General features: G+C 44.4%; 1 protein-coding gene across 1 annotated transcript; it reads left to right on the top strand.

The window, feature by feature from the left end:
• Positions 1-540: 540 nt before the first annotated feature.
• On the top strand, positions 541-4,320 carry LOC119301941. The gene is made up of 3 exons (XM_037578945.1): positions 541-999; positions 2,872-3,060; positions 3,822-4,320. The coding sequence occupies exons 1-3, from the start codon at positions 751-753 to the stop codon at positions 3,897-3,899; spliced, it is 516 nt and encodes a 171-aa protein (XP_037434842.1). The 5' UTR covers positions 541-750; the 3' UTR covers positions 3,900-4,320.
• The last annotated feature ends 10,462 nt before the right edge of the window (positions 4,321-14,782 follow it).

Here is a 14,782-nt window from a genome sequence, read left to right as displayed (position 1 = left end):
GGGGCTGTGCTCAGATGCACCTAGTGGACGGTAAAATAAAAAAAATAGAAAACAAATCCAAAAAATCCAATTTTTTGTGTGGTTCAAGATGCCCCCTGCGTGAACTCCGTGCAATTTTTTGTGAAGTTTGGATGTTCAAGGAGCTTGTGGCAAAAAATGACAAAACCAGACATATGATTACCAAAATTTTATCAAACAGTCGAAATTTGTATTTTTTTGCCACGAGCTTCTTGAATGTCCAAACTTCATCATATTTTGCACAGAGATCGTGCATTTGAGCATCTTGCTTGCAAAAAAAAAAGTCTGAATGTTTTATTTGTCTTGTTAATTTTTATCGATTTTACTGTTCATACACAGGCAGCCCGGGAGGCAAATCGCCGCACCCACAAAAGAATACCATTTTTATTTTAGATAATAAGAAATAAAGTAGTAGTACCGTGTGTGTGTGTGCGATGGGCCTACGTTATGTTTATGACGTGCTTATGGGCCTGGTAAGTTCGGTCGCACCCTCGACCATTATAGGCCCATTCGTGCCGGCTCGGATTGTGCCTGCTTGGTCTCTCGTCTCCCTCTTGAAGCGCCGGCGAAACACGACCGCCGCCGGGCCAGGGGAAATCAAGCGAGCGGCGCAGCGTCCATCGTTAGGTAGTCCTGGGAGCACGCAGACGGCGACGGACGCGCACCTCCCCGACGCCTCCACTTCCCTGGCCCCGTCGTCCTGTCTAAGTCGCCGGCGGCGTGGACGCAGCGATGCTGCGGACGGTTCTGCGCCGGGGAGGGGCGGCCATGAGGCAGGCCGCGCTGGCCGAGGGATCTACGGGGAACCTTCTACGGCTGAGCGTGGCGGAGCGGGAGCGCTCTCGGCGGCGTCGGCGCGACCCGGGGCGCGACGAGTTCTTCGTGCCAACGCCGGAGTCGCTTAAATGGCTCGACTCCGTCACCCTGCCCATGATCCTCACCGCCGCCGCCGTCGCCCTCTTCACCAAGCTCCTCATGATGGTATCCTCCACCCCCACTCCGCTGTTCTCTAGGGTTAATTGCAGATGCAGCTGCCGTGCATTTGATTGAACATGTTTATTTAGGATTGAACCCATACTTAATCATGTGATCTGCGTACTGTATACATGTGAAGTGCTAAGGCCGATCATTGTGCGTTAGTGAATACTCCCTCCGTCCGAAAATACTTCTCATCAAAATGGACAAAAAGGGGTGTATCTAGAACTAAAATACATCTATATACATCCCCTTTTATTCATTTTGATGACAAGTATTTCCGGACGGAGGGAGTACTTTGGATTTGTAAGATGTGGGCTTCTAGAAATGTAACCTCTAGGAACGAGCTGAATTTTAGAGTGGTTGTTAGTATTGTCAACAATGCATCAAATACATTTAGAGAAGAGACTTTCCAAGAAACTCTTTATTGGATGAAATGATTATCTATCCATGGTAGAGTAGTGAATAGAGCATCTCTAAATGTTGTGTTATCCAGGTATAGTTTTGTTATTTGATATTGCAGTTTGACTTTTTGTGTCCCTTTTTAATGGCTTCATTCAATAAATGTTTGAACGAATTTGTCTTAGTTATTTCATGAACTAATAGTCACCTAGATTTTCATATAAGATATAATCCCTCCGTCCGGAAATACTACATCCATTTCTCCGACAAGTATTTCCGGATTGAGGTAGTACTAGGTAACTGCCTGTGCGTTGCTATGGGTGTAAAAAATTTCAGCAGGCTTGTGATTTCGGACATTCAGCAACCAAACCAGTAGATAGGTTGACAGAAGAGAAGAAAGACCCAGTTTATTTTTCGGTCTTGTTTTATTGGTACGTCCTCTGGCACTGAGCGAAAGTGTTTAGGTTGAGCATTGTAATTCCACAACAACGAAAGCTGAAGTTTGACTCTCTACTGTAATATTCCCAATCACAATGAGAACAAACCTGCAGTTTAGAGCAGTACAATTCCTTACGGGTTGCTGCTACATGACTCTTCATCAATGACTGAGAGAGCCGCCTAACATTGTTGTCATGCTCAGGTTTGTCGTGTAGCCTGCAGAAAAATCGGCTCCGTCGGGCGAGATGCAGGAGATAGGAAAAAAGGAGAGATAAAGAGAAATCAATTAGAGAGATGCAGTTGGCTGGCTACCTGGGCCGAGGAGGTCATTGGCGTGCACTGAACCGTCCTGAAGCGGCGTGCAGGTGCGGGATGACGGCGGCGGTGTCATGTATGTAATTGAAGTAGACGGCGTTGGGGTTGATATCATGATGTCCGGGAGGTTTCGTTGTCGCACCCATCCTGGCACAGAAGATCAATCCGAGACGACAAGGAGGCTCTGTGGCGGTGATGGCCGAGGTGGCGCGGTTAGGGCAGAGGGTGTCACCAGCCACGAGGAAAGGGAGCATGGAGGCTATGGCGGGGATCCAGTAGATTCTCCTCGGCACCCTGCCCCTGCTGGCGACAGGGATCTTATCAGCTGAGCGTGGTTGGCGGCCCGGAACCCTACAGCTAGCGTTTAGGAGGTGAGATCGGTCCGTGTTAGGGAAGGAGGAGGCGCTTGGATGGGGAAGGGAAGGATTTTACTGATCAGAAAACCGAAAAGACCAGAAAAAACGGTGGAAGGGGAGGGGAAGCGAAACAGTCGGATGAAGCGAAACGTTTTTTTTACGGGAGTGGAAACCTTTTTTTAGGTAGTAGAGATACATCCTTGTCGTGTAATCATCAATCCTGATGTTTGCCAGATTGTCTACCTACTGCATATTGTATATGTCGATCAAATAGTTTAACTCGGCATTGTTTGCATGTATTCAGAAAATCTTCTGTCTGTTCTGAAATTGGCATGCTCTGAAGCTTAGTTGCATGTTTTTTGGGTAGGAACATGAAGCTACAGACCAAGAAAGGAGGGAACGCAAGATAAAGAATAGTCACCCTGAGCAAGGAACAGTAAGGATGCTTTCGCGTGAAGAGTGGGATGAAATCCAAGAAGTCAGGCCAAGGACCCCTTTTGAATCAAAGTTAGCTCGTCCACATGCCCGCCTAAGAACTGGGGAAAAAATGCGGCTGGTAAGTAGCAGACACAACTTCCTCACTATCATCTCATCGATGCATTTTTATACGTATAATTCTGTGATTTTTGATGGTATATTACATCTCTGTGGAGTTAGTTTATTGGATCCACTGTCTTGCTTCCGTGCTGAAAACAGATGTATTGCTGATGCATAGTAGATACTGATGTTCCATGTTTCAACAACTTGCTGCTGTACATAAATAGCAGGGTCACCCGTGCGTTATGGTGCTAGTTTTGTTAGGTATCATACACATGTTTGGTTTACCTCGTGTCCTCATTAGTTATTTCATTATATTCTGTGGAATTTGAGTGATTGCGGTAGACATTTACTCTAGAGTATAATAGAACTTGTAGCCAAAGTACACCTTGAGGAAACAAGCTTGCAGTTTTCGGTATATATATATATGTTTTGTTTTATCAGTGTAGTAATTCTGAAGGCATTAGTTAGTCACTCAAACATGCCTTCAGCTTAAAAGCAAGGTTTATAATATCATATCGCTTTTCGATATATATGTGGGTGGGCGTGCGTTGGATCAATTTTGTCTTGGTTCTCCCTTACCCGCATCTCTTTTCACGTCTCCGTGTTGGTAGGGTAGGCCGCAAGTCATCTCTTTTCTAATAATAATGTGTTGATCTTACCCGCATCCTTATCTAACTCAGTGGAGTTACAGCCTGCATACGTTTTTAAGGTTTGACCTACCTTTCGCTTTAGAGCTTGATGCTTAAGACAACTTATCTTGACATATCTGCCTTGCAGGAGGATGCCAAGGATTGGGTTGTTGATGTGCTGACTGATGCTTTCACTAGAGCGGAAGAGAGTGCTAAGCGGAAGTGATCAAGAAGAAATGCACACCAGCAAACGCATCCACTTCCAAGTTTTGTCTAGAGGAAACACATTTGGGTTCTCCTGAATGCACGTTTCATGGTTTCTTTTGAAGTTCCTGACTCCTCGTACGCGATGAACTAGGGTAGCCGTGTAGAATAAAGTCTCCTTGCTACAACAAATACTAGAGTTCTTGTGGGTCTGTACAGAAGCTTCTCCCCGCCGATTCGATGACCTGAAGTTGATGCCGTTTGTCCGAATGCAAACTGGCGAATTCTTGTGCCTTTTCTTAAACTTTGCAGACTAGTGAATTCTAACCGAGAGGGGCTGGCTCTGTAGTTTCAACACCTCTTGTGTTTAGATCTTACTAGGCATGCATGCCTCCACTGGGAGGTCCTGCCACTGCAATTTGATTGATATCCAACTTTGAGTAGTACAGCACTCCCATGGGAGTGTAGTCACTAGATCATTTGTACTCCCTCCGTCCCATAATGTAGTGTCAAAAACGTCTTACATTATGGGACGAAGGGAGAATTCATAGGGTGCCATTGTTAGTTTATACGACGGCTGATGGGATCTGCTCTCATTCCCTTTACGGTCTGGTGTGGTGGGGAGCGGTGCATCCATCGCGATAGAAACTTTGGCAGAACCAAATTCAGCATGAATAGTGACCTCTAACCGCCTGCCAATAGCCAACACAGCCATTTTGCGCAGCTGTGCTGTTTGAGCAGCGACCGGGCTGCCATCGATCTGTGACTGAATCTCGCCCGCCAACCCGGCCTTGTCCACGCGACGACCCGGCGCCTTAATTTAGCCACACATTTCACCCGCAAAAAATAACAATGTAGCCAGACATCCAGGTTGTTTTCGCCGCCGCACCTTGCTCCCCATTGGTGATCCCTTTGACGTTATGCTAGTATTACTTTGAGATAGCTCGCCGCATGTGCCATGTTGTTCCCGACCGGTGGTCAGTTGCGTCGCCAGTCCGAAGAAGCCAGACAGAGTGGCCGCCACATCCGTCCATGGCCCGTTACATTTCCCATTTCTCCTCCTCCTCCTCGTCTCGCTGCGCGGACAGGCCAACAGCAAGCCTCGCTTTCTGGCGATATTGCTACCACCTTTCGCTGTCTAGGCCAGACTAGATGTGTTTGGGTCTATTTACTCGCTCGCCCGACGTGGGCAAGCGCGGCTCTCCAACAAAAACGGACGGATTGGGCTCTTCTGTCTTGTGCGCGCACGGGGAAGAAAATTCCAGGCACGAGATTTTACCGGTTTACAGTGCGGCGCGTCTCGCTGTCTGGACTGCAAGCAAGCAGCGTGGATCGATCGACTAACTGATCGTCGCATAGTGACAGCAAGTGAGCGAGATTGCGGGGTTTCTTCCCCTGTTCCTTTCCGCCAGATTAACCAAGCCACATGCACTGCACTGCTATCATGCCAACGACAGCCAATCGGTATGGAGCGTCTGGCTCTGTCTAGATCGTCAAAGCGACGAGCATTTTCTTACACTGCACTCAACGCCTAGAATGGCAGATCCAAGGTACCCCGGCGGCTAAGTGCCGATAGCATATGTAAAATAAACAAGTCGCTAGCCTAGCCTGCCGCGCTTGACAGATTCACGTAACTCCGGCCGCAGTTGTCTAGTAGTGCCAGTTTCTTTCCCCGAGCCTCGCTGTCGATGCGATGCAGAGATCGTCTTGATTGACTCCGGCCGCGCCGGGCGGGTCCACGGCGACTACTGGTGCTGGATCGCCCGCTCAATTATTTGCCCGCCACCGCGTCCGGCCATGCACGGCGGCGCGTACGCCACGCCAGGGGGAGGGAAGCCGTCTTTTTTCATGCGGTTGACATCCATTGTGCGGCATAGGTATTATATCGCATATACAACTTAATCGCATGTCCTTCTCTCCTCTCTGTGGAAAGAGATGTCTGATACGAATATCATGGAGATGTAGTACTCCCTTTGTCCTGAATTACTTTCGCAGAAATAAATAAAAATGAATGTATGTAAACTTAAAAATACATCTAGATATATTTATTTTTGCTGTAAGTATTTTCGATCGACAAGGCACGTATTTACCTTACCGCTGGCGCTACTACAAGACATGGACGTATGTAAAAGATGTGTCCGTGGGCAGGTGTAGAGTAGTGTTTTCCCTGTCATATGTGCATGCACACGCTATCATATCTGCGGGAACAGTTACGTGTAGCACAATCCGTCCCTACCTACCATATGTGCATATGTGCATCGTCGCTTGGTCCGTCAATCCATCCGTCCATTCATCCATCGCCTGCCTGTTCGCATTTACTCGGTCGACGCGGACGCTGAAACAGACCGAGTACAGGAGGCTGATATGGAGTATGGCATGTACTCCCTCCCATCCTTTTTACTCTTTGTATTAGATATTTGTCAAGTCCAACATTACAAAGTTTAATCAAGTTTATTTATATTTAAAAATAGGATGTGGCTAGATCTCAGTCGACTGAGACTTAACGAAGTCTCAGTCAACTGATAGATCATATAAAAAGGAAGAAAGAAAATTTCAAAAGAAAAATTTACACGAATCTCCATGTAAGATCTAACGCATATAGCATCGATTAAGACTTCGTTAAATCTCAGTCGACTGGGATTTAGCAATTCCGTTAAAACTATAAACATCTACTCCCTCTGTTTTTGTTTAGTCTGTATATTAGGTTTGACCGAAGTCAAACTTTGCAAAGTTTGATCAAGTTTATAGAAAAATATATAAACATTTACCATAACAAATCTATATGATGTGAAAGTACATTCAATAATGAATCTAGTGGTATTGATTTTTTGTTGTATATATTAATATTTTTGTTTATAAACTTAGTCAAAACTTATAAAGCTTGACTTTGACCAAAGCTAATATGCGGACTAAATAAAAATGGAGGGACCAAGTACAGTATATATGTACTATGAAACTACATTTCATAACGAATCCGACAACATTAATTTGGCACTGTGAATATTGATATAGTTTTCTATATATTTAATCAAAGTAGAGATACTTTGACTTTAAACAAAACTTATATGTAGACAAAAAAGACCGGAGAAAGTACGAAGGATCTGGTTTGGTTATCGGGTGGGGACGCTGGATCATTGTTTGTTTGATCGATCGTCCAATGAAGTAGCAAACACGAGATCTTGACAATTAGTACTACCTTTCTTTATTTTGCACGTACAGTGTAGACATCCATATCCCTGAAGCAGCGAGAGTCCCTCAATTGGTTATCATACAATAACTATCTGACAATGACTACCTACTGGCTAAGACTAGCCACAATGAAGAATAACATACACTACTCCTATATACACATATCCTAGACTATATATTACTATTTTAAATGTAATGTCATGTAAAGCTTCATTTATTAGGTTAGACTGGTCATAGTGGAGAGTAACTTATACTAGCGTCATGCATATGACACTAGTTTAAGTTACTACCTTTATAGTGCAAAACAACATAGTAGCTAGTAGTGTCATACAGGACTTTATAGTAGACTCATCTTATCTGGAGAAGTACTATGTTACAACAACATATTAGGCCCTTCCTAGTGCTCCACCGTGGACATGTGCTAAGCATGCCACATAAGCGAAAAAATGACATAGCACAACAATTAAGGAGGGGGAGAGCACTTTGATGACCCTAGGAAGGACCAATGCCAAGAGCGAGAACCTAGGAAAACCACTTAAACCAAACAATTTGACCAATGCACGAAAGACTTTAGGTGCTAACTCATTAATAAAGTGTGTTTAGCAACAACAAATTAAGCATCTATGCATTGGGAAGTTGAGTTGCTAAGGTATTTAATGCACTTAGCATATTTGAAGAGGTCTTATGTTACCACTTCTCATTAACTACATGCCACATAAACAAACAAAAAAGTTAGAGTGCGTACTAACTAAGTTACCCCCATTATGACTAGCCTTAAATACCTTAGCAACTCATATTGCATTGGGACATGTGATTTTACAATAACTAGCTAAGGTGGTGTTTGGTTCTCTAGTCTTACGACTTTTTAGTCTCAATTAAAAAGTCCCTAGTTCCTAAAAAGTCCCTCCCTGTTTGTTTCCAGAGACTAAAAAGTCTTTAGTCCCTTCTAGAGGCTATTAAATGACCATATTGCCCATAGTATATAGAAAAATAACAATCAAACAACATCATGGGGTGGCGGGCCAATGGGTGCATGGAGGGGCATTGTTGAAAAAGTCTCAGAAAGTCCTAAAAAGACTCTCCTTGAGAGTCTTCTTCATTTAGTCCCAAATGACTAGTTTAGTCCCTAAAAAGTCTCTCCCGTTTGGTAAAAAAAGTCCTTAAGAGGGACTTTTTCTAGTCCCTACACAAAAAAGTCTCTGGAAACAAACACCCCCTAAGTTACTCAAACTACCTCTCTTTCCATTAATTCATTGTCACATAAGTAAATTTGCTGAGTTGAACTCGATATTATTACTGAAACTACTCTCACTATGGCTAGTCCAATCTCTTGGGTGATCACCAAGGCACCAAACAAACAGTTCGATACTGCATGCTCAGCCAAGTCCAAGTGCCCGGCCAACGATGCAAAACCCGGGCCCCTGACCCTGACAGTGTGTGTTGGAATATTAGGCAAGTTCATGATTAATTCCAGTAAATAATTCATGACTAGAAGAGATACTAGCATGCAATAATCTAGCAAACTAGAAGAACAGCAAGACATGCATAACAGCAGCAAGCACGTCACAATAGCTGTAGAAACAGACATGAACAAAGGATGTTAGACGTACTGATCGTTAGCTATTATGGGTGCGACAGTGTTGATGACGATGTTGGCGACGATCTGCTGCTGACGGCGATGAATACGACGATGAGTAGCACCGCCCGACTTGGACGGAAGACGACCCGTGATGACGAATTTGAGCAGTCGCGCACAGCGCTTCCCAAAAACCTAATTCGTCCTCTCCCGGTGCAGGATCGCAAAGACGAACGGTTCCGGAGACCTGCTCTCCCACGCGCCGATGCACGCCGGCGTTTGGGATGGAGTAGACTACGATGGCAGCGCAAGTTGTGAGATGAGGCAAAACCCTAGGTGTTTTTCGGTGTGTCTCTGGCCGCAGCCGGTAGCTGTATATATATTAGGACCAGAGGCGGTATTGTGTCGCGACCACAATCCCAAACCGACTTGGTTTCTAATTCGTATACTTACCGGACAAGAAAACAAAACTTGTCTGCCAAGACATAAAAAATAAAACGGCAAAAGGAAGCTGCGCTCCTGCAAGGAGACGGACCGGATTTCGGCGGACCATTCACGCGCATGTCGCATGTACGCGCCGCCTCGCCTCGCCCCGTCCCGTCCCGTCCTGTCCCGGCCAGGCCAGGCCAGGCGAGGCGAGGCGAGCGAGCGCGCGCGTGTGGTTTTCCCTTTCTCTTCTCACACACCACTTAGAGTGGTGGAGAGAACCCACTATATAAAGAGGTCCAACTCTTTTTCAACTTCCAAGGTGGGACTAAACTTAGCACCACCACTTGCCATTTTACACATGGGCTTTGAGATTTCAGAAATTGCTATGGGCCTAGCCCATTAATTCTAACAATCCCCCACCAGATCTCAAATACCCATTTAGAGATTTGCCTTCTCTCACCACTTGTTTAATATACCAGTGTTTCAGCAGAGACTGTTAAGTTGAACTTCTGCCTAGAACTTTAAGCTACATCCATTCACAACTTGACAATGGACTATGCCTTGAATTGCTAGTTTTGTGTGAACAGGTTTCACCCAAAGTCTTAACCAGTACCTGACCGCCAGTAGGCTACCCCGCGGTTTGGAGCTTATACGTCATACTCCCTGGTCTCTTCGTGAGTTTACTAGAGATCACCCAAATCTCATAGACTGCGACGTTTACAGTCAGAACTCATATAGGTGTGTTCTTTCAAGACTGCTCTGTAGGACAGCATCTTTGCTAATTATAGTCAATAGAACCACATTAAGGCATGTTGCCGACCTGCCTTACAGATCTGAGCCTTACAACTCTGAGAGTTTTGCATCTTCACTTGGAGACGATCATAAGTTATTACTCTCCTCAGTTAACCAATAGCTTGTTCTTCCCAGATCCTAATTCAAGGGATCTCCGATCACAAAGGTTGGGTTACTACTATGGTGTAACATCTATGGGTCTCATACCCATCTCCCTCGATGCAATATCTATCACATTTCGTGATAGTCCCTTTGTAAAGGGATCTGCCAGGTTTTTGTCTGTTTGTATATACGTAACAGTTATTACTCCGGAGTTTCTCAACTTCCTGACAGACTTCAAACGTCTTTTCACGTGTCTTGATGACTTTGCATTATCTTTAGAATTGTTCACTTTAGCGATGACCGTTTGGTTATCACAATTCATAAGAATAGCCGGTACAGGTTTTTCCACAACCGGCAAGTCCATCAAGAGCTCACGCAGCCATTCTGCCTCAACAGTAGCTGTGTCCAAAGCAGTTAATTCTGCTTCCATAGTTGACCTCGTCAATATGGTTTGCTTGCAAGACCTCCATGACACTGCGCCACCACCATGAGTAAATACATACCCACTTGTTGCGTAAAGTACATCAACATCGGAGATCCAATTTGAATCACTATATCCTTCTAGCACAGCAGGATGCCCTGAATAAGTAATTCCGTAACTCATAGTACCTCTCAGATAGCGCAAGACCCTTTCTAGTGCATGCCAATGATCATCACCCGGGTTGGACATGAACCTACTCAGTTTGCTCACAGCAAAAGAGATATCTGGTCTTGTAGTGCTAGCTAAGTACATGAGTGAACCGACAATTTGAGAGTATCTTAATTGATCTCTCGTTTCTTTCTTGTTCTTTCTGAGTGTCATGCTGGGATCATAAGGTGTTGGAGAAGGCTTGCTATCCATAAAACCGAATCGGTTCAAGACCTTCTCAACATAGTGAGATTGCGTTAATGTAATCCCACTCTCATCCTTAATAAGTTTGATGTTTAGAATTACATCGGCTTCTCCCAGATCTTTCATGTCAAAACTTTTTGATAGAAAAGACTTGACCTCATTAATTGCATTAATGTTTGTACCAAAGATCAGTATGTCATCCACATACAAACATAATATGACACTATTGCCCCCACCATGGCGATAGTAAACACACCTATCAGCCTCGTTAATGACAAATCCTGTAGAAGTCAAAGTTCTTTCAAACTTCTCATGCCATTGCTTAGGTGCCTGTTTCAGACCATACAAAGATTTTAACAACTTGCACACCTTTCTCTCTTCACCCTTTACCACAAACCCGTCAGGCTGATCCATATAGATCTCCTCTTCCAACTCTCCATTGAAAAAAGATGTCTTTACATCCATTTGATGAATGATAAGACCATAAGAGGCAGCCAAGGAAAGTAACACTCGAATGGTGGTCATTCTAGCAACGGGTGAATAGGTGTCAAAGTAATCTTCGCCTTCTTTCTGAGTGCAGTCCTTGGCCACTAGCCGTGCCTTGTACTTATCAATAGTACCATCAGGCTTTAGCTTCTTTTTGAACACCCACTTACAGCCCACAGGTTTACAACCATATGGTCTATGAGTTAGTTCCCAAGTTCCATTAGAAAGAATTGAGTCCATCTCATTATGAACAGCTTCTTTCCAATCATCTACATCCGGAGATGCATATGCTTCTGCAATCGTCTTGGGTGTGTCGTCCACAAGGTATACAATGAAATCATCACCAAAGGATTTTGCAATCCCTTGTCTCTTGTTCCTTGTAGGAACTTCATTGTTATCCTTCTCAAGGACTTCCTCATGTGATTGTTCGAAATATTCATCAGTTGTACTAGATTCAGGAATTATCTCAGAAGAAAATCTAGCAATGCTATGCATATCTTTCATAGGAAATATGTTCTCAAAAAATGTTGCATCACGAGATTCCATTATAGTATCAACATGCATATCAGGTACTTCAGATTTTACCACTAAAAACCTATAAGCAATGCTCCGTTGAGCATACCCTAGAAAGACACAATCCACTGTCTTTGGTCCAAGTTTGCGTTTCTTAGGAATAGGAATATTGACCTTTGCCAAACATCTCCAAGTGCGCAAATAAGAAAGTGATGGTTTTCTTCCAACCCACTCCTCATAAGGGGTTTTCTCTTTATTATTGTTGGGAACTCTATTCAGGACATGACATGAAGTCAATAGAGCCTCCCCCCACCATGCCTTAGATAAACCAGCAGTGTCTAACATGGCATTCACCAAGTCAGTCAATGTGCGGTTTTTCCTCTCGGCCACTCCATTTGATTGAGGTGAATAGGGAGGCGTCCTCTCATGAATAATACCATGTTCCTCACAAAATTCATCAAAAACTTTTGGAAAATACTCTCCACCACGATCGGACCTAAGACGCTTGATCTTTCTCTCTAGTTGATTTTCAACTTCAGCTTTATAGATTTTAAAGTAGTCTAATGCTTCATATTTAGTTTGCAACAAATAAACATAGCAAAATCTAGTCGCATCATCAATCAAAGTCATGAAATATCTCTTTCCACCTTTTGTCAACACACCATTCATCTCACAAAGATCAGAATGTATGAGTTCTAGAGGCGCCAAGTTTCTCTTCTCGGCAGCCTTATGAGGCTTTCGAGGTTGCTTAGATTGCACACAACTATGGCACTTAGAACCTTTGGCAACTGTGAAGTTCGGAATTAAACTCATGCTGGATAGCCGAGACATTAAACCAAAATTAATATGACATAAACGAGAGTGCCAAATACTTGCATCATCATTAACACTAGCACAAATTTGGTTTATTGACTTATTGCAGAAATCTGAAAGAGAAAAGCGGAACAAGCCTCCGCACTCATAGCCTTTTCCTATAAATTGTCCAAATCTTGACACGATTACTTTATTGGACTCTAAAACTACCTTAAATCCATCTCGAGAAGGGAGCCGCTAACTAGATTCTTGTTCATAGTAGGGACATGCTACATGTTCCTTAGTTGCACGATCTTTCCCGAAGTAAACTTCAGATCCACCGTGCCAATGCCACGAACAGAAGCATGTGACCCATTCCCCATTAGGACGGAAGAATCCCTTGCGACCTGATAAGAAGTAAACAGGGAGATGTCAGCACACACATGAACGTTAACACCCGAATCAATCCACCACGAAGATGATTAAAATACTGAAAGCACAATAGGTAAATTACCATACCCATCAGTATTGCTAGCGGTCACCAAGTTGACAGTCTTGGAGCTTGTTTTCCCTCTGCGGTCTGCACGTTCAGGGCATTCCTTGGAAAAGTGTCCAGGCTTCCCACAGGCGTACCACTCTAGCTCAGCCTTGTTGAACTTCTTCTTCTTGAAGGTAGTAGTCTTGGTAGGCTTGTTGACAACAGGTTTGTTCTTCCCTTTGTTCTTGTTCTGTGGGTACCTCTGCACCCAGCCACGAATTTGTCGGGTAGAACACATTTAAGGAGTTCAAGTTCCTTCACAATGCAATGTATCTCATGAGCTTGTTCAACCACAGAACGGTTATTCACCATCTGGTAGTCATGAAAACTCTCCATGATGTACAGTTCACTGCCTGCATCTGTTGCACCGAATTTTGCATTCAGTGCATCCCACAGAATTTTTCCGTCGTTTATGTGCATGTACACATCACACAGACGGTCAGCAAAAACACTCAGAATGCATCCCACAAACATAGTATTGGCTTCCTGGAATTTTCTCCGATCTTCGTCGGTCATTCCCTCTGGAGCACCAACACTAGCGTGGAAAACTTTCAGAGCAGTAAGCCAGAGCGTGGTCTTCACCTGCCACCTCTTAAAGTGCACACCGGTAAACTTATCCGGCCTCAGTGCATCAGCGAATCCAGCCATAGTTAACTCAGGAAATTGCCTACAATTAGGTTTTTGGATTGTTGAAATATTAGGCAAGTTCATGATTAATTCCAGTAAATAATTCATGACTAGAAGAGATACTAGCATGCAATAATCTAGCAAACTAGAAGAACAGCAAGACATGCATAACAGCAGCAAGCACGTCACAATAGCTGTAGAAACAAACATGAACAAAGGATGTTAGACGTACTAATCGTTAGCTATTATGGGTGCGACAGTGTTGATGACGATGTTGGCGACGATCTGCTGCTGACGGCAATGAATACGACGATGAGTAGCACCGCCCGACTTGGACGGAAGACGACCCGTGATGACGAATTTGAGCAGTCGCGCACAGCGCTTCCCAAAAACCTAATTCGTCCTCTCCCGGTGCAGGATCGTAAAGACGAACGGTTCCGGAGACCTGCTCTCCCACGCGCCGATGCACGCCGGCGTTTGGGATGGAGTAGACTACGATGGCGGCGCAAGTTGTGAGATGAGGCAAAACCCTAGGTGTTTTTCGGTGTGTCTCTGGCCGCAGCCGGTAGCTGTATATATATTAGGACCACAGGCGGTATTGTGTCGCGACCACAATCCCAAACCGACTTGGTTTCTAATTCGTATACTTACCGGACAAGAAATCAAAACTTGTCTGCCAAGACATAAAAAATAAAAGCCCGGCCCGGCCCGGCTAAGCGAGCGCGCACGCGTGTGGTTTTCCCTTTCTCTTCTCACACACCACTTAGAATGGTGGAGAGAACCCACTATATAAAGAGGTTCAACTCTTCTTCAACTTTCAAGGTGGGACTAAACTTAGCACCACCACTTGCCATTTTACACATGGGCTTTGAGATTTCAGAAATTGCTATGGGCCTAGCCCATTAATTCTAACAGTGTGTATGTAGTGTACCATAGTAGAGTACCAGCAGGCATTATTTTGTGTACTGTACTAATCTGGCCCGGGAATTCGGTGACGATCGGTGCGTCGTCGTCCCTCGCTGTCGATGA

This window comes from Triticum dicoccoides, chromosome 5A (assembly GCF_002162155.2).
Source record: "Triticum dicoccoides isolate Atlit2015 ecotype Zavitan chromosome 5A, WEW_v2.0, whole genome shotgun sequence".
Lineage (NCBI taxonomy): Eukaryota > Viridiplantae > Streptophyta > Magnoliopsida > Poales > Poaceae > Triticum > Triticum dicoccoides.
This window is presented reverse-complemented; position numbering and strand designations above follow the sequence as displayed.